Raw genomic sequence first — 27,973 nt, forward strand, 5'->3', positions numbered from 1 at the left:
CTAACAACAAGGAACTGTTGGTACTCTTTGCTTTGTACGAAGAAACATGATTAGGATTAGGAAGGACTAAATAAAAAGCTTTAATATTTTTATGTATATGGCCCAGATGTTTATAAAGTTCATAAGATGGGGAAGATTATGAGTGAAAGAGTGAGAAATCAGTTGGAAAGCACAAATGCAGGGTTAACCTTCTGCACAAAAACACAAGAACACTGAGGAGGCATGAACCCAAGAGCTATGGACCCATGAGCCCTTAAGCCATAACCCAAGAAGCTATGTCTGCTCCCTGTGGGATCCCTTAAACTATGAAAACAAACCCAGAGGTGTGTGTGTGTGTGTGTGTGTGCGCGTGTGTGTGTGTGTGTGTGTGTGTGTGTGTGTGTGTACAAACAATAGTACAACAGAGGCAGATTCCTGGGCATTGATTAATAACCAACCCAGTCCACTTTGTGATTTTCAGGTAAAGGAGAGACCCTTTCTTAAAGGTGGACAGTGAGGCAGGAACAGCACCCATCACAGGCACACGCGCACTCATTCACTCTCAGATGGAATGACACCCAGTAAGGATGAGACGTTAAGACAATAAATGTAAGTCGCTAAACTCGCCCGCTGGAACATAAATGCTTACAAGCTGTGTCAGAAATAAGAAATACGATTATTTTTGTTCACAAATGAAACTATTAAATCCTAATTACAAGCAAAGAAATATAAGAACAGCTAAACAAAACCCTTAAGTTTTAAAATGAAACACAGTATTAAAATGAAACACAGTCAAATTCAAGCCAAAACCATTAATGGACTAAAGCTGTTTATATTATAATGGTAAAATATTATATTATAATAGTGAAATATTAAGGCAGAAGGATGAGGGACTATCAACAAACGCATCTGCACATGTTTAAACATGTGAATCTCAACTGATAAAATCGCACCATTGCACTTGATAGCAAATATTACATTAAGACAAAAACGAAGTATGTGAGTGATGCAATTATAAATATAACTTACATCCGGATGTGGTGGTGCTTGTCTGTTCTCCCAGCACTCAAGAGGGGGAGGCAAGAGGGCTGGGAGTTCGACTACCCTTGGTTATGCAGTAAGTTTGAGGTGAACTTGGACTACATAGACTTCTCTCCGTACATAAATTAAAATAAAGGTATAATGTGAAAATTGTATTTACATTTACGTCCATCCATACAAATGTAAAAGGAATATATTCTTTGCAAAGGACTATGGAAGTTCTATGAAACAATCTTACCATAGTTTAGACAGCAAAAAAAAATCAATAAATTCCAAATAATAGGACCCCATGAGTCATTTTATTGTCATGATGTAATAAATTTGTAAATAATGACTACTAAAAGAACCATTCACTTTCCTGGAAATTGGTAAGTTCTCTGAAGAACTTTTATATAACAGAGCAAAAAGATAAATCAAATTTTCTACTGACCCTAATTACAATGAAAATTAAGATATGAGAGATCAAGTTTGTATCATGAAAGGTATTTTAGGACATAGATTCACATCAATGAGTTTTCATTTCTTAGAGGGGAAAAAGTGAACTAATATAATTCAAGAAACTGCCAAGTGAACATCAGAGGGACCATATCAAGACGAGAGGCAGAAAATAATAAAACCTCCAATAAAATCAATTAATTACAAAGCCAAACATTACCTTAGAACTAGTCTGCACTGGACTTCCCAGAAGCTATTGAAGTTTTCAAATAATTATTTTCTTTAATTATTAACTCAAAGTTTTGTGCAATACTGAAACCATTTAGCAAACAATAATACAAATATGGCAAAGTATACCATATCTACATCTGGTGTTCGAATTTCTTTCAGGAAGTTTCCTGTACATGGAAGGAAAAATAGTGTTTTTACAGACTTGGGAATTGGAGAAACTCTCTAAGATGGTGGTTATCAACATATGTGTTGCAACCCCATGAAGGGTCACATATCAGGTATCCCTTATAGCAGATATTTACATTACAATTCATAACAGTATCAAAATTACAGTTATGAAGTAGCAACAAAATAAGGGCTGGTGTTCACCTCAGCATGAGGAACTGATAAAGGGTCACAGCATTAGGAAGGTTGAGAATCACTGTTCTAAGAGAACAGAATAAGCATCTTATTTGTTGACATGGAGAGAAAATGTGGGAAGATAGTAAGATGGCTCTGGAAGAGGGCTCAACTGGTAAAGACAGACAGCCAAGCCCGAGAATCTGCGTTCAATCAATGATGGCAGCCCAAGAGTGGAAAGCAAGAACCAACTCTTAAAAATTGTCCTCTCACCCCCATACAACAGGGTTAACATATGTTCCCCCCACACAGAATCCATCTCTCTACCTAAAAATCAGTGTCTCCACTGTGGTGCTGAAACTTTAAGAGATGGAAACTAGTTAAATGTCATGGGGACTTAATTGAGTGTATTGATGCTGTACATGGAAGTCAATCTGGTCTGTTAGATGTAGTTCCCCGGGAATTGGGTCATTATTGAGTGAGCCTCTCCCAAAGCTCTTGTTTTTAATCTTGGCATGTAACCCTTTCACATGTGCCTCAGGCACAGTGACAACTCCACAAGATATCCCTTCACCAGAATTGAGTGAGTGACAAGCTTTTGGACTTCTAGAACTAAAAGCTAAATAGACTGCTTTTCTTCCTGTGGTCGTCAGCTTCAAGCATATCATACCAATAGAGTTGGATAGACTATATTTGAAAACAAGGCTGTGGGGTGTGTGTGTATATATGTGCATGTGCATGTGCGTGTGTGTGTGTGTGTGTGTGTGTGTGTGTGTGTGTGTATACTCATCTATCTGTATATGTCTGTGTGCATGTATGTGTGCGTGTGTGTGTGTGTGTGTGTGTGTGTGTGTGTGTGTGCTATGCACACATATATGTGGATGCATAATCCTGTGTGCATTCAGAGGCTGGAGAAAGACATTAGATGTCCAACCCTATCACTTTCTGCCCTGTCTTTTGGAAACAGTGTCTCTCATTGAGCCAAGAGCTGGGCTAGTGGCTAGCAAGTCCCTGTGATCCTCCTGCCTCTACCACCAGCACTGTGTGTAACCCCATACAATGTTACGTAGCATTTGAGTACTCCTGTCTTTTTAAATTGGAAACTCAGGTCTTCAGCTTAAACTCTCTTACCCATCAACCTCTCTCTCCACTGAAAACACGACTTGCAAAGAGATAACTGGGCTAAATTAGTTCATAAATTGAAAATTAACCCAAATAACATTAGTTTGTCTGAGGAAAGACAGAGAAAATGTGTATGGCACCACAAGAAGGAAGCCATCTATAAACTGAGCACAGAGGCCCTGGTAGATACCAAACATGATGACCTCTTAATCTTGGACTTTGATTCTCTAGATATATTGTTTAAGCCACTCAATCTGTGGCATTCTGTTCCGATGTCCCTAAATTCTTAACAAGAATCTTATGAAGGAGGGTAAAACTGGTAATGCAAACACCAATAATAGTGCAATCCTGATTATTCTACAATGCCCAGGCAAACAATTGTTTTAAATACATAACTTTCAAAAAGAATAAAACCATTTGAAAATATGTTACCATCTCAGCTCCTTTTAAGGCTATTCACAGCAGATAGGATGTAAGGGGGTATATGTCCTGCTGTCATTTTCCAGCACAGTCTGGATGGATTGCATACAACCAAGGTCTACCTGTCTTGTGTAACAGAGATAGCTCATGGCTGCCCCTTTTGTGAACACTGAAGCAAAGGATAACATACTCGCACGCCTCAGTCCATCCCCCTAGAAGGCTCACTCTATCTGTAGAGTTCTGAAATAATGATTGAATTTCTACTCTCTCTTAGTCACTTATCTCATGGCTGATCAAGTTCTTGACAAAAGAGACTTAATAGAAGGAAGGTTTCTTTTCATTCCCAGTTTCAGACAGTTTCAATCCATTGCTTCAAGGGTGAATGACAGTGGTCTGGGTCAGCCACTGAGGGTGTACTACAGCTATGCAAATGAAAGACCAGTCAGTCTGTATTGTACTGTACTGTAGCTATTCACATGACAGACATAGAGACCAGAATCAAAGGAGAGAACTAGAAGACAGACCAGGCTATAACATTCAAATCCCTGATTCAACTGGCCTAATTCTACCACATAAGCCCCACCTCACTCTAAGCTCTCAAACCAGGACCCTGTATGGAGTCTCCAGATCAGTAATATGCCCTGAAGTCTTCCCTTACAACTCTCTCATTCATCACTCCCTGATCTCGTCATAACTTGGTCACATTCTGATAAATAGTAAGTTGCATATTGGTATTACTTTGATCTTTCAGTATTGGTGCAGACTTCTAATAAGTGAAGACCACACACCTTATTGTGACTTCTAAATTCTCCAAGGATCCTGTTTAGTACAATGGGTTTTCATGCACATATTACCTACTAACTTCACAAAATGCCAAGCCATTGAAGAATGGGAGGAAAGTGCAGATAAATGGGCTCTTTTCTTTGAATAGATGTGTAAATAAACATTTTATTCTGTGTTTATATTAAGCTAATAATTTTACTAGCACAAGCTATTTTTTAAAATATATTTAATGACCCTGAAAGACTATAGTGAAAAATTGTCGTTTAATCTGAGTCTTGTCCCTAGAGCAACTGAATATGGCAATCTCCACTAAAGAGCTTATTTTCATTTTTATTGTACCCTTTGTCTAGGAAATGAATAGGATTATGTGTTGTTCTGCATCGATGCTGGTCAGTAAGAGAAGGGAATTTATATATTTCTTATTCTGATCTGTAAAAGTCATGGAAGTCTTGCCCTATTTTCTCCAGTGACAACTCAATAGAAAGCGGGGGAGGGGGAGACTCTCAGTGAACATCTTGCTGCTAAGAAGACTCTAGCTCCCCTAGTCCCCAGGTCCCTGCCTCACACACTCTTTGGAATCACTCAAGGGAAAATCTGAAGGCTGAAGTTCACTCCTAGCTCTTTTCAAGCTCCAGAGCACAGCACAGTCCAATGAATATGAGATGTCCTGTGATCCCAAAGAGGGGGTGGAAAGGGACTCCATAAAGAGTTCCATCTTAGGCTTCATTGCCTAGATATTTCCCAGCACCTAGTTAGAGAGAACCACAGATCTTTATTAATCAGGCACAGCAATCATTATTCTCTCCTGAAAGTTCCTGCTTGGAAAATTAATAGTCAAAAACCAGGAACACATTTCCACCCACTCATTACACTCTTATGCATGTTCCAAAGTACAGACCAAATGCTACCTCCTTCTTTGAATCATCCTTAATGTTTCTAGTTAAAGTATGTATCTCTACTTCCTATTTGTAAATAGACTTAGTCCTATCGTTAACTTAGGCCTTACCACGAATAGTATAGCATCAAGTGAGGCAGCATGTGTTCATCACACCAAACACTACAAGCTCTTTTAATTTCTAGTCTGGATTGGAGGAACTATGTGTCTTTGGACTATCTAAAATATTTCATAGTTCTATATGCACAAAGAGAGCTCACTATTCACTCTGTAGTAGACAGATTGTTTATTCCAGGCTTTCAGAATGATTAATTTTAAGGTACAGTTCAGATTATGCAAAGAGAAATATGTTCTACTGAATACAGAGGGTTAACAAGTACCAGAGAGATTGAAATGACATAAGATTGCCAGAAAGAGGTTCAGACGTTTGGTTTAGTGTTTTCCTCCAAGTTATTCCACTGAATATTTTTGTTGATTTTTAGTCTTTCAGGGGGGAAAATGTAGCATACAATAAAATATGTAGGATGAAAGATGTGGTTTACATTTGTGGGAGAATTTGAAATTCCTTTCACTTCCATCATGGCCCTCAAAGGAGAGGAAACAGCTATGAGGGTATCACAGAGATTAATTTGAAAAGAAAATCTCCTCCTTCAGCCTGCTTAATGTCTCAAATGGGCAAGATGAATTGGGAAGAAGAGCTGAAAGTCAAAACACACTGGCCTCTGGAGGGCATGAATACCAGTCTCTGCAGGTTTCCTACAGAGTCCCATCTAAAGAAGCCCCACAAGGAGCCCATTGACTCTTCTGCTCTTGTGGTTGACCAGATGGTGCACTCCATTTTACTCATTACATTCATCCTTCTAATCTGATACTATTTGAATAAGACATATGGCCAGGTCTTTAGCTTACTTTTTCGTTGGTTTGTTTTTGTAGATTGAGGTATTTGGGGTTGAGCTCAATCAAACTGGGAGAGCAAGGTGTGATTAAAAGCAAAACAAAACCACAACATAGTTGATCAAACCCTGATCATAACTGAGCAGGAGGAGGCCTGTAACTGGACTTACCAATTGCAATTTGTTAAATATTGGCTTAATTGTAATCATGTGTAAATCCCAGTACCAGCTATCTGTTTTCCTAAGGACCAGATGCTCTCTAAGTCAACACACACACTTTCCTTAAATTGCCAGTCAGAATATAAATGAATGGTATAAAAGTTTGACCCAGAATGTAGCCCCAGGTTACAAAATACTTATATTTTTTAAAGGTTTTAAATAGTTTAAAATTGTTCTTCCTAGTCTTATTTTTTTCTTGAAAAGAAATCTGAATTTGAAATTTCAATTGTAATTCATATATCTAAGACATTTATTTTTTGATTCAGGTCTAAAGAAAGATGTATTACAAATGATTTATCCTATTTCTGTTTCTTATATATGTAGTGTTATTTATGTTGTGAGAGAGCCCTCTGGTGGTGAGAAGGCACTAAATCTTGGCTCATTCGAGCCCAAATTGAGCTAACCAGTAACACTTTTCTTCATTGAGATACTGACCTCAAGTTTGTTTAGAAATGGATGCCTAGGGAATTTTCCCTATTAATTTCCATTCACTTTACTCATATTCATGAATTTACTGAAAGAAAGTATCTGGCACATTTTGCATAAAATTTTAAGTCTAAGATAACACTGAAACTATACAAGTATATTTTTTTCTCCAGTAAGATTGAAAATAGTAACTAATATCTAAACTGAGAAGCACAGGATTTAGTTCCTGAAGGGCTCTATTACATGTGCCTTTATTAACATGTAGTTCAATTTCAAACAGACAGAACTATGTTAGATTGTTGTTATTGTTTATTGTTGTTTTGGACAAATCCAGTGCACCAACTTAAGCCTGAGGCTTTCACACATTCTGTACAGTATTAAGAAATGGACCACCAGGCACTTCACAAGCTTCCAGCCATGCAGAGAAATACAGCAGCAAGAGGAACAAAGTCCTGGGCTACTAGGACAATGTGTTTCAATGTGCAAAATGAGAGAGACAAAAAATACTCTAAAGAGACACTGTGGTGTAGGCTTAGATATTTTTTCAAAACCTACTTTAATTAGGGTTCTTAAACACTTCAATCTCCCTTCTAATACACCAACCAGAGGTAACAGGTGAAGAAGGTTAATAGAAAAAAAGGGGGGGTTGTGGACCTATTTAGAAGTACTTATTTGGGGTGATTCCAATCTTCATTGTCAAGATATCAGCAATCCAGTTAAAAAGCAAATGCCAAACATGAACCAGTAGCAGTGACTCTATCCAAAAGAAACTGCAAGACTCCACCAAATTTGCATGAGTCAATAGAAACAGGAAGAATCAGTCTGAATACCATGAGAAGTTCTTTGGTGTGTTTCTCTCTTTGAAGTGAAGACTGGTGAAGACCAGAGTAGAAGTGAGACCAGAGAATCATTGCAAGGTCTATCAATGCAAGAGCCACCTCTCATATCTGTGGGGTTATATTCATACTCTTTTTAAACATCACTTAACCTCTCAAGAATCTTCTCCAGCACAACATCATATGACCTTTCATGTGTCTGCTTCAACAAAACATCCTCTCACAATACAGCTTCCAGAAAAACATCACGTGACACAACTGAGTTTCCAAAGGAACCAGAAATTTCCACTTCAGTGTGGGTGAAGATGTTCCCTGTCTTCCTGCCTCAAAAATTCTTTCAACTGGTATTGAGTTTCAGGACCAAATAACTGAATTGTGCATTTGCAGGTTTCAATGTACTTACTGCTCTGACCTTTCAAAACATTGAGTTGACTGAAGCAGCGTGTATGATAATTTACAATTAAAACTTAGGCATTTGACTGCAGACACATCTCAGTTAGTAAAGAGCTTGCTGTGGATGGTGGTTTGAATACAAATGACCTCTCCCACCCTAAAGGCTCATACACTTGAAGGTTTAGTCACTGTGGTATGGACTGGAAGTGTTTGATAAGATTAGAGGGATTAGGATGTATTCCCTTGTTGGTGGAAGTGTTTTCACTGTGGATGGGCTTGACCAAGTCACGTTCTCTCAGTCTATGAACTAAAATGTAGCTCTCAGCTTTGCTCCACCATCTTGCCTTTCTTATCTGCTGCCTCGCTCTCTGCCATGACAATGGAACAAGCCTCTGAAACTATAAACAAATCCCCAATTAAATGTTTTCTCTTGCAAGAGCTACCATGGTCATGGTGTCTCTTCACCAGAATAGAGCAGTGACTAGGACACCATGCAAGTGTGACAACTTGAGTTTGAGCCATGTGCTCTAGTGGAGTACACTTGGTATTATCAACACTGGATAGCAGAGGCAAAATACCTAGAACTCACTGACTAGCTGACTAGCCAGCCTCACAGAGTTTCCAGAACGTAAGAAACGCCATGTCAAAAAAAAAAAAATCCAAGATAGGAAGCATGCCTGAAGAATGGACACCAGAGATTGTCCTCAGTCCTCCACTTGCACATGTGAATGTGTACACTTGCACACCAATAAACACAGAGACACCTGCTAAAATTGGGGGGGAGGGGAAAGTTTGCACTTCTTCTATGAGAAAGTTTTCTATGAGAAGAAAGTTTGCACTTCTTCTATGAGAATAAGACTAGAGGGTAAAGGTAATAAGCAGATAAAAGTATGAGGCTGAAAATAAAAATTTGGCCAAGGCTACAGCAGGATGCTGTTGGTAGTGTGAGAGAATTGAAAACACGGAAAGTTGGTGGCATGTGGGTGTGAAATTTTGAGGGGAAAAAAAAGGTCCTTTGATTGACATTCACAAAGCTGGGTTTTCAGTATCAAACACAAACACACTTTATGGCCATATGAGGGTTAAGGCATTTGCAAGCCTCGTATGCTTCACTAAATCAAAAGTATCTAGTCCTTCAACCTGAAAATGTAAGGGTGCCAATGGGCATTGGATCAGCCAAAACCCTAAGATTAAATAAAGGAAAGTTTTCATTCGTGGCAGGTATGACCAGAAATGTGCACATGCATATTATGTGCTCAGAGACATAGCATAATATACGCAGAGACAGTCCTGCTGCACAAAGGTACAGTCCAATTCCATCTTCAACCTGAACTTGATTGCAGGTCCTATTCATATCAGTGGAATAAAACCACAAGCATCATTCAAAGAGCTCAGAGGCGCTTGTGCACTGGGCCCGGCCTCCTTTTCTGCTGGAAAGCCCTTTACAGCATTTAACATGCAAGATCTGGTTACTGGAGAAGTTCAAGGAAGAAATCTCAGAATTTGCCACAAAAGTTAAGAACAGAATAAGCCATATAAGCCAGCTATACCGCATCTGGCTATGTGCCCAAAGACTCTGCACCTTACTCCAGAGACACTAGCACCAGACTAATTGTTTCTCTATTCACAAGAGCAAAAAAATGGACTCACCATTAGTATATCTCAATAGATAACTAGATAATGGAAACTCAGTGAAACTCAGCCAAAACAGAAAAATGAAATTGGCAAATTTTCAGGAAAATGGAAGGACCTGGAAACATTTTAAGAGAGTAAACTCATGTGAACCTAGCCTCAAACTGTTAAATAAGTGAATTTAGATAGGAATAAATGTGGGTGAAGACCAGGACAGCAGAAATTGATCAATATAATTGGAAAGGAAAAGAAACATTAATGGAGAGAGGTCAGGAAGACAATGGAGAAGATTCAAAGAGAATAATGGGAATGGAATGGTACAAGAAAGAAGGGGCAATGAGATAAAGGGAAGCCAGGGGATGCAGTAGTACAATCAACCCAAATCAAATATATATATGGAAACACCATATGGAAAACTATCATTCTGGAAGGAGAGGGACATCTACCCACTCACAAAACCATCAACCCAAAATGTGTCCTGCCTGCAAGATACTCAGGGATAAAGATAGAACGCAGACTGCAAGAACAGCCAACAATGACTGGTCCAACTTGAGATACAACCATGCGAGAGAGCCAACCACTAACATTATTGATACTCTGCTATGTTTGCCTATAGGAACCTAGCATCACTGTCTCCTGAGAGGTTTCAGCCAGCAATAGGTGCAGCCAGATGCAGAGACCCACAGCCAAGTATGAGGCGGAGCTCAGGGAGTCTCAAGGAAGAGTGGAGGTCAGAAGTGAGCAAGCCAGAAGAGTCAAGGACACCACAAGAATTACACAGTCAACTAACCCGGGACTATGCAGGTTCTCAGAGCCTGGACCACCAACCAGGGAACATACAGGAGCTAGGCCTAGCCTCCCTATACACTTGTAACAAATATACAGCTTGGTCTTCATGTGGGTCAGCTAACAAGTGGAGTGGGGACTATCTTGGTCTCTGTTCCCTGCCATTGGATCCCCCTTCCCCCTCCATGTGCTGCCTGGCTGGGCCTCAAGGGAGAGGATATGTCTAGTCCTGCTGAGACTAGACATCCCAGGTTAGGGTGGTACCTAAACGGGACATTCTTTCACTGAAGAGAAGGGAAGGGGGTAATGGAAGGAGGGATTTGTAAGGGTGGGACTGGGAGGAGATCAGAGCTATGATCAGAATGTAAAAGTGAGTAAAATGAATACATTATTGGAAAATAGTCTTAATAATTTAAGAGATTTGTCCACGAGCCCATCTGTGGTCACTCGGCTCTAAGCAAGCCAGCAACAAACCACAGAGGTCAGCCCAAAGCCCCAGCACTGGACCTACAGAACTGGTTCTAAGCTCTAGGTTTAGGGTTAGTTCATCACATAACAAAAGCTATCCACTATAGTCACATGCTAACAATATCTAAATCCTAAAGATAAAATTTGAGACATTTGATGAGGGTATTGTGATGGTTGTTCTCATCATTGTTATTGTTTTGTTGACTTTGCTACCTGATCTAAAGAATAATGGTAGCACCATATTGGACTACTTGTAGAAAGAAAAGTCATAATTACAAAAATACCACCACCAATATTTCAAACACACACACACACACACACACCATACACACTCACATGCACCTTGTTTCCAAGAAGTCTTAACCACAACCCAATAACCAAGTATTCATATAAAAATATATTTAGAGGAAAAATGAATAAAATATGTCAAAAAACAAAAAGGAAAGAGATTTATATTGACAACCAGTTCTTGTGAAATTTGCAGGAATTTTAACTAATCCCACACTATCATCGGGTATAGTCTGTAGACATTTAAAGGAAATCTTGCCTCCATTAGAAGAATGAGGTCACACAGAGAGACAAAACAACATGGAAGCTTTACTGGGTTCAATTAAAGCCTGTAGTGTGGCTTGATATGAATGAGCGTGATAACTGTACTGTCAGAGTTTAAGGAAGCATGGAGAGAGAAGAAAGACCAACATTACTATAAAAACTCTTTTAGATAAGAAGATAAAGGAAGTTTTCATTTTCATTGGACAGAGGGAGTTAGTTAGGGTCAAGTTTGTTTTCAAAATGTACAATAATGTCATATCACTAAAAGAGTCTAAGACAGCTAGTCTAATGACACAGTTCTATAATCCAAGCATTCTGGAAGCACAAACAGGAGGATGATTCAAGACAAGCCTGGGCTGCACTGCAAGTCTAAAGCTAGTTTGAACGACTTAGCAAGACTGAATGTCGAATTTTTAAAAGCAGAGTGACTGGGAATATAGTTCAATGGTTTCTATTCCTAAACAAAACATCATGACCGAGAAGCAAGTTGGAGAAAAAGGGGTTTGTTCAGCTCACACTTACACATTGCTGTTCGTCACCAAAAGAAATCAGGACTTGAACAATACTCTACTCAATGATACCTTGGTCAAGGAAGAAATAAAGAAAGAAATTAAAGACTTTTTAGAACACAATGAAAATGAAAACACAACATACCCAAATCTATGGGACACAATGAAAGCAGTGCTAAGAGGAAAACTCATAGCCCTGAGTGCCTCCAAAAATAAAATGGAGAGAGCATACATTACCAGCTTAATGACACACCTGAAAGCCCTAGAACAAAAAGAAGCTATTTCGCCCAGGAGGAGTAGAAGGCAGGAAATCATCAAACTCAGGGCTGAAATCAATCAAGTAGAAACAAAGAGAACCATACAAAAAATCAACAAAACCAGGAGCTGGTTCTTTGAGAAAATCAACAAGATAGATAAACCCTTAGCCAGACTGACCAAAGGGCACAGAGAAAGTATCCAAATTAACAAACTTAGAAATGAAAAGGGAGATATAACAACGAAAACTGAGGAAATCCAAAAAATCATCAGATCCTACTACAAGAGCCTGTACTCAACACAACTGGAGAATCTGGAGGAAACGGACAATTTCCTTGACAGATACCAAATACCAAAATTAAATCAGGACCAACTAGACCATCTAAACAGTCCCATAATGCCTAAAGAAATAGAAGGAGTCATAGAAAGTCTTCCAACCAAAAAAAGCACAGGACCAGATGGCTTCAGTGCAGAATTCTACCAGACCTTCAAAGAAGAGTTAACACCAATACTCTTCAAACTATTCCACAAAATAGAAACAGAAGAAACACTACCCAATTCCTTCTACGAAGCCACAATTACGCTGATACCAAAGCCACACAAAGATCCAACAAAGAAAGAGAACTTCAGACCAATTTCCCTTATGAACATCGATGCAAAAATACTCAATAAAATTCTTGCCAACCGAATCCAAGAACACATCAAAACGATCATCCACCATGATCACGTAGGCTTTATCCCAGGAATGCAGGGTTGGTTCAATATACAGAAATCCATCAATACAATCCACTACATAAACAAACTCAAAGAACAAAACCACATGGTCATTTCATTGAATGCTGAAAAAGCATTTGACAAAATTCAGCATCCCTTCATGCTTAAAGTCTTGGAGAGAACAGGAATTCAAGGCCCATACCTAAACATAGTAAAAGCAATATACAGCAAACCGGTAGCCAGCATCAAACTAAATGGAGAGAAACTTGAAGCAATCCCACTGAAATCAGGGACCAGACAAGGCTGCCCCCTTTCTCCTTATCTTTTCAATATTGTACTTGAGGTACTAGCTTGGGCAATTCGACAACATAAGGAGGTCAAAGGGATACAAATTGGAAAGGAAGAAGTCAAACTATCATTATTTGCAGACGACATGATCGTCTACCTAAGTGACCCAAAGAACTCCACTAGAGAGCTCCTACAGCTGATAAACAACTTCAGCAAAGTGGCAGGTTATAAAATCAACTCAAGCAAATCAGTGGCCTTCCTATACTCAAAGGATAAGCAGGCCGAGAAAGAAATTAGGGAAATTACCCCCTTCACAATAGCCTCAAACAGTATAAAGTATCTTGGGGTGACTCTTACCAAACATGTGAAAGATCTGTATGACAAGAACTTCAAGACTCTGAAGAAGGAAATGGAAGACCTCAAAAAATGGGAAAACCTCCCATGCTCATGGATCGGTAGAATCAATATAGTTAAAATGGCCATTCTGCCTAAAGCACTATACAGTTTAATGCAATACCCATCAAAATCCCAACTCAATTCTTCACAGAGTTAGAAAGAGCAATTATCAAATTCATCTGGAACAACAAAAAACCCAGGATAGCTAAAACTATTCTCAGCAACAAAAGAAAATCTGGAGGAATCAGTATCCCTGACCTCAAGCAATACTACAGAGCAATAGTGTTAAAAACTGCATGGTATTGGTACAGTGACAGGCAGGAGGATCAATGGAACAGGATTGAAGATCCAGAAATGAACCCACACACCTATGGCCACTTGATCCTCGACAAAGAGGCTGAAAACATCCAATGGAAAAAAGATAGCCTTTTCAACAAATGGTGCTGGTTCAACTGGAGGTAAGCATGCAGAAGAATGCGAATTGATCCATCCTTGTCTCCTTGTACTAAGCTCAAATCCAAATGGATCAAGGACCTCCACATAAAGCCAGACACTCTGAAGCTAATAGAAAAGAAACTGGGGAAGACCCTTGAGGACATCGGTACAGGGAGAAAGTTTCTGAACAGAACACCAATAGCGTATGCTCTAAGAGCAAGAATTGACAAATGGGACCTCATAAAATTACAAAGTTTCTGTAAGGCAAAGGACACCATCAAGAGGACAAATCGGCAACCAACAAATTGGGAAAAGATCTTCACCAATCCTACATCAGATAGAGGGCTAATATCCAATATATATAAAGAACTCAAGAAGTTAGACTCCAGAAAACCAAACAACCCTATTAAAAAATGGGGTACAGAGTTAAACAAAGAATTCTCACCTGAAGAACTTCGGATGGCAGAGAAGCATCTTAAAAAATGTTCAACTTCATTAGTCATTAGGGAAATGCAAATCAAAACAACCCTAAGATTTCATCTTACACCAGTCAGAATGGCTAAGATTAAAAATTCAGGAGACAACAGGTGTTGGAGAGGGTGTGAAGAAAGAGGAACACTCCTCCACTGCTGGTGGGGTTGCAAATTGGTACAACCACTCTGGAAATCAGTCTGGCGGTTCCTCCGAAAACTGGGCACCTCACTTTCAGAAGATCCTGCTATACCACTCCTGGGCATATACCCAGAAGACTCCCCACCATGTAATAAGGATACATGTTCCACTATGTTCATAGCAGCCCTATTTATAATTGCCAGATGCTGGAAAGAACCCAGGTATCCCTCAACAGAAGAGTGGATGCAAAAAATGTGGTATATCTACACAATGGAGTACTATTCAGCCATTAGAAACAATGAATTCATGAAATTCTTAGGCAAATGGATGGAGCTAGAGAATATCATACTAAGTGAGGTAACCCAGACTCAAAAGGTGAATCATGGTATGCACTCACTAATAAGTGGATATTAACCTAGAAAACTGGAATACCCAAAACATAATCCACACATCAAATGAGGTACAAGAAGAAAGGAGGAATGGCCCCTGGTTCTGGAAAGACTCAATGAAAGAGTATTCAGCAAAACCAGAACGGGGAGGTGGGAAGGGGTGGATGGGAGGACAGGGGAAGAGAAGGGGGCTTACAGGACTTTCGGGGAGTGGGGGGGGCTAGAAAAGGGGAAATCATTTGAAATGTAAATAAATTATATCGAATAAAAAAAAAATCAGGACTTGAATTCACACAGGGCAGGAACGTGGAGGCGGGAGCTGATGCAGAAGCCATGGAGGGATGCTGCTTACTGGATTGCTTCCCCTGGCTTACGCGGCTTGCTTTTTGTTTGTTTGTTTGTTTAGAACCCGGGACTACCAGCCCAGGGATGGCACCACCCACAATAGCCTGGGCCCTCCCCGCTTGATCAGTAATTGAGAAAATGCCTTACAGCTGGATCTCATGGAGGCATTTCCTCAAGGGAGGGTCTTTTCTCTGTCATAACTCCAGCTTGTGTCAAGTTGACACACAAAACTAGCCAGTACAACAAATAAATAAATGTATTAAATTAAATTTATTTAAACAAATAAAGAAATAAAATGTGATAGAGTTAAAACATTATTGTTTACACTTGTCTCTCTCCCTTTCTCTAGCTATTATATTTCTCCTTCCTTAAAGAAAGTCATACCATATGTGTGTGTATTTGTATATATGTATACATGTATATGATTCCCAAGTCCCAATTCTTCTCACTCACCTAATTTAAAGCTAACTTAAATGGTTTCATGTTTAAAACATCACGGATGTCAGAGAAGTCACCAACTTACTAGAGCAGCAGCCAAATTTTAACTCCCTAAAAGCTAACGGTCTTATTAGACACCAAAGGGACAAGAGGCCCTTGGTCTTGGAAAGACTTGATGCCGTAGTGTAGAGGAATACCAGGACAGGGAAGGGGGAAGGATTAATTGGGGAAGGGAATATGGCTTATGGGATTTTCAGGGGAGGGGGAACCAGGAAAGGGGGGGCAACATTTATAATATAAATAAAAAATATACCTAATTTTAAAAAAAGAAAGAAAGAAAAGCTAATGTTTTTTAATCTGCCAAAACCCAGCAGAGGGCATCCTTCCATTTCATATCCATGAATCGTGCAGAGAAAAACTATTTTAGTGCTATATAATTCCACTGATGCTTTTTCATCTAGATTCAAACAACAGCTGCCTGGGCTTGGAGAAGAGGGGTTACACAAGTTATCCAGAGCCTGACTCACTCCTCCCAGGAGCAGAGCAGCATCAGTTACCCCTGTGGCCTTTCATTCCTACATGCTGAATGTGCATATAAAGAGAGCAGAGAGAAGACTCAACTGGGAAAGAGCCAGGACCCTGACCTCATTTGTAGCAATCACCTCTGTCCCTCCAACTGAAAGACAAAAGATGGGACAGGTAGGTATCACAACCTCAGGAACACACAAAACTTAATTATTCTGGACTCCGAATGCAATAGAATGGATCAGAAATAGCATATGACTGGAGCTCACCTTATTATCTGAGGATGGCCAAAGATGTCCATTAACATTGACTATGCAGTTCCACTGACATTGGACTTAAACACAGTAAGAAAGGAATATTTTACATTATCAGAATGCTTCCCTAGTGAAAAGTAAGTTTCTATCTATCTTTGCTGCCTGTTGCTTTCTGTTCTTGTGTTTTAAGATGAAGTCTTATGAATCCCAGATTGGCCTCAAACTCACTATGCAATCAAGGGCCTTGAAATTCTTCATTTTCCTGCTTACACCTCCCAAGTGTAAATTCTGGAATTTCAGGCATGTACCATTACACCCAGTTACACAGTCAAGGGGTATATATACCCTAGGGCCTCTGTGCACACTAGGCAAACACTCTAGCAACAACATCATCAGCCACAGTCTGTAACACTTTTAAGTTACATTCTCCAGGTGCCTGAGAAGATGACATCCTTTGTTTATGCGGGAAGTCAGGGAAAGAAGAAATAGATGTAAGGAAGCTGAATAACCAGGACATGTAGCTGATCTAAGTTCACTGGAACATCTGCTTCATGCAAAGCCCTATCCTAATTGCTATTACAACATAGTAAAATCCCTGTACTCAAGGGAGTCTTACACAAAGCAAAAGTTTGCAATATCAGACAGAGCTAACCCAGACTTGGTCAGCTGTGTTACTTGGATCAAAAGTGTTTACTCATCAGAGCAGGAGTATAAAACAAGGCTGCCTAGTCCCTCCTTTGCTTCTTATCCAACAGCCATGAGAAGGCTGAGAGTTGAATATCCTAAGGATCAGACATATGCCAAACAGAAGGCTGAGAAGGCAACATAAGGTGTCACCATCACTGTCCTTATCCTTAACACCACTTCACAGACACTATTATAATTCTGGAACCTAAGAGCATATACTGAAACACACCGATGTAGGATCAATACTTCAAATCAAAATTACTCTATTTCAAAATGCTGTGCTTTTTCAGTTCTGATTAAAATATCATAGCTATATAATCATGGGTTCTTGGCATTTATCTTTCCCTTTAATAACTAAACTCATAGTCAGTCTAATAGAAACAAGGTCTCTGAAACAAAGCAGACATCTCTCGTGATACAGATTTTTCCCCCCAATCCCTCAATGCTAAAAGTTAACATCAGATGGTTAGCATGACCATGATCCAAGCATCCTTCTAAGGTTTGAAAGCCTTTGATCTGTGAAAAGGGATCATCCGGCTGGCTCTACTGCTCGGTATTGCTCTCCCTTTAGGCTTCTTGTTCTCATCCTGGGGTGTCTACCCAAGTGTGGTCAGAAATCAAGAGCTTTTAAGGACACCAACAGTGTTACTGAAAGGGCAAGAAGGAGGCAGATGTGTTGTTGCACTTCTGGAAATTCTGATTATCCCTGATTCTCTCTGATTATCCCTCCTTGTGAATCTATGTCACACTGCCATACTACTAAACTCAAAAACATGATATTAAACAATAATCGCATAAAATGTTGACTCCAGACTTCATTTCAGCCTGTCATCTTTGTGTCATTGGGCCAGAAATGATTTGATTACTGGAATATGGAGAATTAAAATTTACAAATGTTTCTCTTATAAATTTTCAATATTTGATTTACACTAAAAGCATAGTTTTATCTTGGGATAGTTTTTAGAAGTCCAATTTAACTGAGCATTTCAGGAATGTACTGCTGTTCAACAAAGCATCTTCACACTGATGTCATCTCACTGTTATTCTGCAAGGATGAGAGACATAGGAGCAGATTGTTTGGAATAGAAACAAGAATCCAAACCCTTAAGCCTGAGCTCATCCAAACAGCAAATGTCTGAGTGGTCATGTCACAGGTCATGTATTCATACAGTTCATAGGTGGGGCATGGGCAAAGGTGGTTTTCTTCTGTAGTATACTTACCCCAAGATAATGGCCATCAATGAAGACAACAGGGAGGGAAGGGGCTTCGGAGACTCTCCTGCATCGCTCATCCAACTCTTTGCCGTAGTCACCATTTAGAGCTATGTTTTTCTCTTCAAATTTTACTCGATGGTTTTGGAAGATCTTTCGAACCAGTTCACATCTCTCAAAGGTCGTCCTCACCACGCGAAGGCAGGTTGTGTAAATCACCACACGGTCAAATTCCAGGTCAGCTGAGGGCTGCTGGAAAGAAAAGCATTGATGTGTAAATATGTTTGCTTTATTTTCTTAGATTTTATTGTGTGTGCACAGCTTCGGGTAAATGTTTTATACATTAAAGACACTCACAAAGGTTGAATGAGCACTTTGTAAATTCAGTTATATGTTTCTAACACTGAGATATATGTTTTAGTAGGAGAATGGAAGAAAATGGAAGTTTTCTGTCATATGCAGAATGTAGATTTATTATATATTTATTTATTGTATTATATTTATTATATATATTATATATATATATTATTTATTATATATAAAGGGCAAAAGAAATGGCAGAAGATGAAGATGGAAGATGGAAGATGGAAGATACGTGATGTAAAAACATAAAGGAACACTTGGGTGGTGAAGGAAACAGAGAACACTGCATGTGCAGCCAGGAGAAATAAGAATAAACTATAATACCACTGGTAAGATGGCTCAGCAGGCACTTTCCAATAAGCCCAATGACATGAATTCCATCTAAGGGACTACATGGTAGAAAGAGAGAACCAACTCCCACAAGTTCTCATCCAACCTTGACATAGGTACATATGTACTCAAATGCTTAATTAAAAAATGTGTGCGTGTATGAGAGAGAGAGAATGGTAAATGAAAGAGAACAATAAAACAGGTTACTTTGTGTGGTATTTTAAAATAATACAATAAAAAATAAATCTGAAATAATGAAACATTTCAAGAAATTTAGCAAGAAATAACAATATGATTTAAGTGGCACATTTCAGTTGTTTTTCTTTCACATGTTTTTAGTAACATGTGAAATAAGTTTAACATTAATGATGACTCAAAGGGGAAACTGCGAGGTAAAATAATGAAGAGTTGATTTGTATTACGGAGATGCTGCCCAGTATCTATACTCTCTTAAATTCACCAGGGAGAAAGCCAAATAATCTGCAAGCTCGATGATGAGATGCGGCCACAACATGTGAATGGCTAACATTTAAACAGCTGGAAATTCTTAGACCTTTGAGTCCCAGTTTCCTGTGACTAATAAACCCTGAGCTACGGGGAGGTTCTGAAGCTGAAACAGCATAGCACTTGTGGATATACTTTCTGAGTGACAGTCCTCCAATGTGCAGGAAAAAGGCTCTGTCACAAGGAGTGTGGATTGAGAACTGCAGAATGGGAGTGTATAGAAGCCAGCACAGGGACTAACTGAAGACTTCAATGTACAGTAAGTATCCAAACATGCCAGAAGAGAGGCATGCAATACCCCAAGTCAAGGTGACAATTGCTCAATTTAATCATCTTTTCTAGGCTTTCTGATAACCCAGATGCCTGTAGCCACTTGCCTAGATCCCTGGTAGATCTCTGACCATTAAATTAATTATCTCAAACATTTTATCAGACTGATATGTACAGTCAACTAACACAACAAGGTTATGATCATTTAAAGTAACTACATGATTCCTAAAACTCCCATGAAGAAAAAATTAGATTAGAAACCATTCCAAACAACTGAATGCTAAAACCAGTCAGACCGAACTTCACTACTTTGTATTCAAAGAAGCCAGATGAATTTTCCAATGTACAAATAGAAAAACTGTAGTTAACAAAAAAATCCAAAGTCATAAGAATGTCAATAAGAATGTGAGGCTTCCCCCTCACAGAAAGAAAGGGCTTTTTCCTTGATGACATTTATGATAAAGATATAGGGATGACTTACTAAGTCAGTGTTCCTCACATGTGCATGACTATGGGACCATCCACTGGAATATGCAAACCCTACCATAGCCACATCATCAAGATGTGTTCTTCTGAAACTAAGGCTTGTGTTGTTGGAGATATGTGGGGACTTGGAGGAGACATGATCATATTGCATTGTGTGCATGTATCCAAGATTTAAAATATAGGGATGACTTAATTCTCCAACAGAGTATAGCAAGTAAGCTAAAAATTCAGAAGCCTAGAAGGAATGAGTGATTTCGCAACTATGAAGGTAGGAGAAATAACAGAGGTAACAAGAACACAGGGAGAGTGACATCTAAAAGATTAAGTGGCTTCAGGAAGTCACTGACGTAGAGGCATGAGACCCTACTGTGTCAAACATAACTGCTTTATACACAAGTTTAAAATTCTCAATTTGGGAGAGCATCTGATTTGTAAATGGTTTTTACCAAATGAAAAATGTTTTAAAAGACGGGAGAGATGGCTCAGGGGTTAAGAGCGCTGGCTGCTCTTCTGGAGGACTGGAGTTCAATTCCCAGCATCTTCAAGGAAGTTCACAACTGTCTGTAACTCCTGTTCCAAGAGAGCTGACACTCTCACACAGAGACATGCAGGCAAAATACCAATGCACATAAAATAAAAATACATAATAAATTATTATAAAAATGTTTATAAACTGTACATAGACCAATTATCTGAAAGATGAATATGGTATATGTTAAATTTCTATCACTATAACAAATGCCTGAGGAAATCTTCTTATCAAGAGAAGAGCTTACTTTAGCTCACAGCTTGAGAAGTTTCAGTCCAAGATTGAGAGACTTAATTGTTTTGGGCCTGTGATGGGTCTATGGTGGGGGAAGTTAAACTGCTTAATTTATGAAACAAAGGGGAGGAAGAAGGGCCAGGGTTCTATCCATGGCAGTGCTGAGGGCATACTTCAGTGATCAAAAGGCTGCCTTCTAGCATTCTATTTTAAATACACTACTACTTTCTAACATCTCTATTCTTAGAATCAAGCTGTTAACACACTTGCTGGTAGGGAACATTAGATATATAATTTCTATCATATATATAAACTACTGGAGTAGAGAAAGCATGGCTTTGTCAGATACACACAGGTTCTAACTCAAGCTCTCTGTATGTGCCCAGGAAACAAATGTGTTAGTAAGCCTCAGTTTTCTTACCTCTAAAATTTAATAATAACGGCATTATTATTTTCTAACTGGTTTGCTGAGAAGAGCTAGCAGGAGCTTAAAGGGCAGCTCGGTATTAAAGGGAAAAAATAGGTGGTGTAGTGAGAATCTTGCAATTTTGGTTTCTTAAACACACACACACACACACACACACACAGAGGAGGGGGGTTATGAGAATGTTTTTTTGTATTAATCCTTATCCATAAAAAACAAACAAACAAAACTCTGTTTTGCCTCCTGCTCTAGCAAAGGCCTGGTTTCCAGCTGCAGAAAGTTCTGCAATTGTATGGCATCTGGAATTCTGGGGACTTCTCAAAGGATATGTAAATGCTAGAGCTCCCATAGAAGGGGCCATTTGGCTGGTTAGTGGCTAGATACTGTTGGTTGCAGTTTGTCAAGTAGTCATGTGCAAAGAGACAAAAAAGAAATTAGATATCCTGATGGCAAGGATAAAACTTGCCCCAAGAAACTCAAAACTGCTAATCACCAGTAAGTAGTCTAACGATATTACCACCCCCTTTCCCATCTCTCATGTTTTCTCTCCTACCTAGTGTTAGGGGGTTGGAAAAATGGAAGAAGTGTGGAGAAAAGTGAATGTAAAAATTACACACAAGCCTGTAAGAAGTGTGGTTGTGGGAGCAGGGGTGGGGGAGGTACAGTTCCCATATGAAATGTTTAAGATTGAAAACACACAAAATGTTAGAGGGAAAATGAAGATGACCAATGAGAAAAGCAGATAATTTGTACTTTTTAAATTCAGTTACACTAATCTTAGGACCTAAGCAGGCGCTCTTTGCTCAGCTGTTCCTCTTCACATTCGAGGTCACGGAAATGGAGGTCAGAGAGCCACTGTACACACTGCATCCTTCAGCGGAAGGCCAAAGCTCTCCTTTCTCTGCTCACGGGAGGTTCCTTGTTTTCCTTCCTTTACAATTAAGCTCTTTCTCTCTTTATTCTTATTGAATCCGTTGTGCTAGTACATCTAAGTTTGTGTTAAGTAGAGATGTCAAAAAGGACAGTTTCACCACATACAAGACCTTATTGAGGAAAGAAACATTTGTTGCCATTATGGCTGTGATTGTGGTTCTTCCTCCTCCTCTTCCTCCTCCTCTTCCTCCTCCTCTTCCTCCTCCTCTTCTTCCTCCTTCCCCCTTCCCCACTCCTCCTTTTCCTTCTTCTTCCTCTTCTTCTTCCTCTTCTTTCTCTTATTCTTGTTCTTTTTCTTTTCCTCCTCCTCCTCCTCCTCCTCCTCCTCCTCCTCCTCCTCCTCCTCCTCCTCCTCCTCCTTCCTCATTGACCACAGTCCTGGCTATGATAAAGATATTGTCTTCTCTAGTAGATTTTCTTAGAAGTTTTATCATGAATGGGTGTTGAACTTGAATATTTGGATTGGCAAGGATCTGTTATAACTACCAGCTCCTTCTGATAAAGATTTGGGTTATATTCTTTTAAAATAACTGTGTCTTCCTTTCATTCATGAGAATAAACAACATAGTGCTATCCACAAGGTATGTATCATGGGATACAATCAAAGAATTCCTTATCAAGATAGCTCACAGTCTAAAATAACAGTATACATAAGGAAATACAGTGTTGCAACTTGCTAGATACAATGAGAGAAATGCTTAAGTAGTTAGAAGAACATTGTACAGGATGCTTTCTATGTTTGCTTTAGAGGTCTATTTCTGACATTTGTGTTGATAGTAAAAGGATAAGGTTAGGTAAAAATCCAGGGGAAAATACTACCTACCATTGTGATGGCATGGGAGGAGCTTGGGATGCTTGAAGCACCTCAAATGTCTTTTCTTAAAACATAAACACATAAGTTACATGTTACTAAACTCCCCCAGCTATGTTTGATGTGCTCCTGTCATGTATTTTATGGCCACTTTTAATCTGAAGAGCCTTTAACCTAAGAGGAATATGATATCCATAAAGGATGATGCAAGTTGCATTGAATCGTATTAATAGTTCAAAAAGATGAATGGTGAAAGGCCAGTGAAACAGTTGGGTGGGAAAACAGGGGGAGGGAAGGGGACTGGTGGGACTTTCGGGGAGTGGGGGGTCCAGAAAAGGGGAAATCATTTGAAATGTAAATAAATATATCAATAAATTTAAAAAAATGTTTAAGATAAAAAAAAAAGATTGGCGCCACACAAATATAGCCAGTGCTAATGGTAGCATAATCTAAACAAATGGTTTGCCCAGAGTTATGTAGGCCACATTCTGAATAATTGTATTCAGCTTCACTGCCAACTCCTTCTGTCTAAGAACAAAGGCTGAATAAACATGGACCAATTGAGGTTAGGGAGTGTGGTCATATATTAGAGAAGAATATTAGGTATAATTTAGAAGTATGCTGGCCTAGAGGAGAGTTTTGAAGATTTTTTTCCAATTTATGATATGAATTTTAAAAAATAATTTTGTTGACAAAAATTGTCTATATTTGATTCATTTTTCTATCCCTCGACAGATTTGTCAAAGCATCTGGCCAGAAATCTAAAAATAACTTCTCAGTGGTACACTATCCATTTTCTCCCTCCCAGAGGGTTACCATGGGAATAGTATGAGGATAGAGAAGATGTAAGACCCTGGAACAGCATAGATAAGGCACTGCTGTGAAGTCTGCTGATTTCAAAGAATCCCAGAGAGAAATAAGGGCAAACCCCTCCTCTGTAGTATGGATTACAAAGATGAGACCTACAGATGCCTGGGAGCTTCCCCACAATCTGTAGCACATAGACAGAAAGGAGGGAAATGGCTATCAGTGAGTCTGAGGGCCTGTGAGTCAGCCTGCATGGCCTGGCCATGCAATAGCCACTGTGAAATGGTATCTGCATCACTACCAATCTTTAGGCATTCTGAAGCCTCCACCACACTAGATCAGCCCTTGGAGTCCCTATACATCCCATTCAGGGGAACAGTGGGGTACATGCTTAGCCCCTCAGCCTGGAGCAAATCCAGTGAACTGTTTACAGTAGTTTTCTGTCTTAGTCAGGGTTGGATAGACTTCTTGATACAGTCTTCTAAACCTTGCTCAAGTGAACTTCCAAGGCCTAGAATCCAGGTTCAATTAACTGCAGGAGCTCCTAGCCTTTAATAATAATAATAATAATAATAACAATAATAATAACAATAATAATACATTTTAAAATGTCTTTGAACACTTATTAGATACAATGCTAACAATAAAAATTTCCATGTATTTAACTTTCAGTGTAATTTCCATGATGGTACTGTCTAAGATCATGAATATAAATTCGAGATTCAAAGAGGATCCTGATTAGATGACAGAGTTATATAGATTCAACCAAGTCAGCATGGCAAACTAGATAATTACCTTTCCAAAGTTGGGGAGCTCCCCAGCTCCCCACTGAACCTCACTGAACCCCAGCACCTCACTATTGTATCCTTTCCCTTTTCATACCCAAGTATCTACCAACTCACACTCCATTGCCCATGAGGGAGACTGTGATTAAAATATTTGCTTCCTTAACAAATTACATCCTACATTTAGCAGTAAGTTATATCACACTGGGGTACAATGTATGTGTGTGTGTGTGTGTGTGTGTGTGTGTGTGTGTGTGTGTGTGTGGTGCCATTCATCTTTTGTAAAAGACTCCTTTGAGATAAGTAAAGTAGAGAGATCTTTTGTGCTTCTCCTGAAAACAAGCTAAGAGATGAGCTTTGAGTTACATAGCACATCAGAAAGCCCTCTGGGACCACACCCAGATTTCTTTGGCCAGTCTGGAGATTTTAATCGACAGGCCAGCAGTGGAACAAGGCTATGGCTTCTGCAAGTGGCAGAACATTCTCTATCTGTTGCTTGCCCGCTTTTCCTCTCCATGAGACTCTGTAAATACTTGTAACTAGTTCAGTGCATGTTAATAGATGCATCTTCACATTGTGTTACATCATTAGCCATTCACCCTAGTTCTCAATGGTGTAGGTGTGAGCTCTGAAGGGAACTTCTCCACATTCCCCTGTGAGACCCAAAGGGCTCATTTCTACTTAGCCCTGCTCCTGCTCACAGCATCTTCAGTGCATCTCTGGAGACTTCCTGTGCATTTTTTTCACTGTCATACATGATGAGAGTAATGACCCATACTTAACAGATGAGGAAATCTAGGCCTGTTAATAAGCTTAAGGAGCCCAGGAAACTCAGAGGACAGGAATCAAGTTCACAGCTGAGTGTGTGCCCTTTCTGTGGTATGATACTATATGATCCTGCAAGTTATAAATAACCAAAGAAAGATACTGTTCTAAAACTAAATGGCAAGTTATACCAGGATGTGATTGTCACAGGAACAATCCTGGAATACCTGCTCCTCCCTCCACGTTAGTTCTTGGTTAAATGTCATGACTCCCAGACAATAGCACCAACCCCAGGCAACCATTCCTCCTTACACCATCGACAAAGGCCCCTCTGTCCTCTTACCTAATCTTTTCTTTTAGCCTAGGCAGGACTATGGAATATTATACAGTGCATACTCTCTGCTCCCTACCAGGACCTACAAATAAACTATAGCTCTACTTAATCAGAGACTAAGAATAAAGATCTGACAATCTGGCACATAATGGGTGCAGAATAACAATTTCTATGCCTTTTTATAATTTAGACATATTTTGTTTATTTCCCTCTTAGCAACTAAATAATCTTAAATATACTCAAACATTGTAAGGCCCTTACTTGTAAAATTAGGAACCTAAATTCTTCTGCATGATCATTTATGAGGTAAGACTCTTTGACAAATAAAAGATAACAAAACCCTGGTACCTAATAAACACTCAGCAAAAGATGTGTTGTGTTGAAAATATCACTGTTACTATAAAATGCCATTGACATATCGGCTTCATTACTGCTCTATAAGCTAAAGGTCACAAGTAAAGACGCACATCAATATACACTTCAATGGCGGGCTTTTACACTGTTATGCAATGATTACAAACAAAATCTCCTACTGAAAGCAACTGTTATTCATACTTTTTTAGGCATGTGGAAACAACCAAGTTGGAAATTTTTATCACATGTCACAAATCCTTCTTTCCTCAGCAACCCACTTTGTGTGATGCACAAATGAGCACGCATACTCTGCAGGTGAGTATTTCTATAAAGGGAGCCTTCTGGTTTGTTAATTTCCCAAGCCTGTACAAGAAAAATGTTAATGAATACCCAAGAAACTGTCGATTTGTTCAGATTGATTGCTGAACTGGCCAAGACCTTAACTGAGAAGTCAATACTATCCTACACCCCAAAATTAAAATGACTGTTCAGAGAAAGCCCTCCTGAGACACCACTGATCTTGCAGCATGTCTAACTATGTGGATGGAGAAAGAAGCCTCCTTCCCCCAGCAGCAAGTTGGTAGATGTAGGGCAGGCCATGAAGCTCTGGCATTCAGAACCTAAGCCAGCTAAAGGTTTCAGGAGAAAACCGGAGCTTTAAATCTTTTGAAAACCCAAAGAACGTGGCAGCAGGAATGACTTGCTCTCCAAGCTAGAGCAGTAGCCAAAGCTTGACCCAGCTGCCCCTTCAGAGGGCACTTGCCTCTTCATGCAGCCTTTCCTCTTATTCCTGTGTATCCAGACAATTCCAATCGCTGGCATTGTCCACAACAGCCTTTAGATTTGCATTCATCATGTGGTATCAAGGTTACCCGCCATGTCCTCTTTCACATCTAAGGGGAAAAAAATACACCTACACAGTCTATTATTTGGAACAATTTTTTCTTTTGTTTTTGAGACAAAGCCTCACCGTGTAGCTTCTCCTCTTTCAGCCTCCTGAGTGCTGGATATGATCATGAGCCACAGTGCCCTGTTCAAACTTTTGTTTCAGAAACAAAAGCTATGCACCGGGAAGAAACCCATCTCAACCACAGCTTTGGCACTTAGCAGTTATGATCATAGAGTTCTTGTCCAAAGGATATCCAGAAACCTAATTGATCAAGTTCTGCTTCTGGGTCTGTCTACAAATATGTTTCTAGAGGAAATTTGCATTTGAATTTAAAATAGTATACTAAAAGGATGTAGTCAGACACCATGAACTCTGTGGGTAGGGGATGAAGGCGGAACAAGGCAGAGAGGTAGAGCCAGGCTAACCCTGTGCTCTCTACCTGCCTATTTGACATCCACCCTCTTTTTTCCCTTGTGTGTTTTGCTCTTGCTTTCAACTGTATTTAGGTTTTCCTGGGTCTCCAACTTGACAAAGCTTAATAAGACTTTCACAACCCCCATACATCCGAGGCTAACATCACATAAAAATCCCTTGCTAGACATAAATACCTTTCTGTACAGAAACAGATAATGGCTGTGTCTACTGC

At 39.4% G+C, this 27,973-nt stretch overlaps 1 protein-coding gene across 1 annotated transcript in view; it reads right to left on the reverse strand.

Annotated features, from left to right (window-relative positions):
- Grxcr1 (glutaredoxin and cysteine rich domain containing 1) overlaps positions 1-27,973 on the reverse strand; it is a 122,796-nt gene that overhangs the window by 40,498 nt on the left and 54,325 nt on the right. The window contains exon 2 of the mRNA XM_052199372.1: positions 18,519-18,761. Within this exon, the coding sequence (XP_052055332.1) occupies positions 18,519-18,761 (243 nt within the window). The remainder of the gene's footprint in view (positions 1-18,518; positions 18,762-27,973) is intronic.

Source organism: Apodemus sylvaticus, chromosome 11 (assembly GCF_947179515.1).
Source record: "Apodemus sylvaticus chromosome 11, mApoSyl1.1, whole genome shotgun sequence".
In the NCBI taxonomy this organism is placed as follows: domain Eukaryota; kingdom Metazoa; phylum Chordata; class Mammalia; order Rodentia; family Muridae; genus Apodemus; species Apodemus sylvaticus.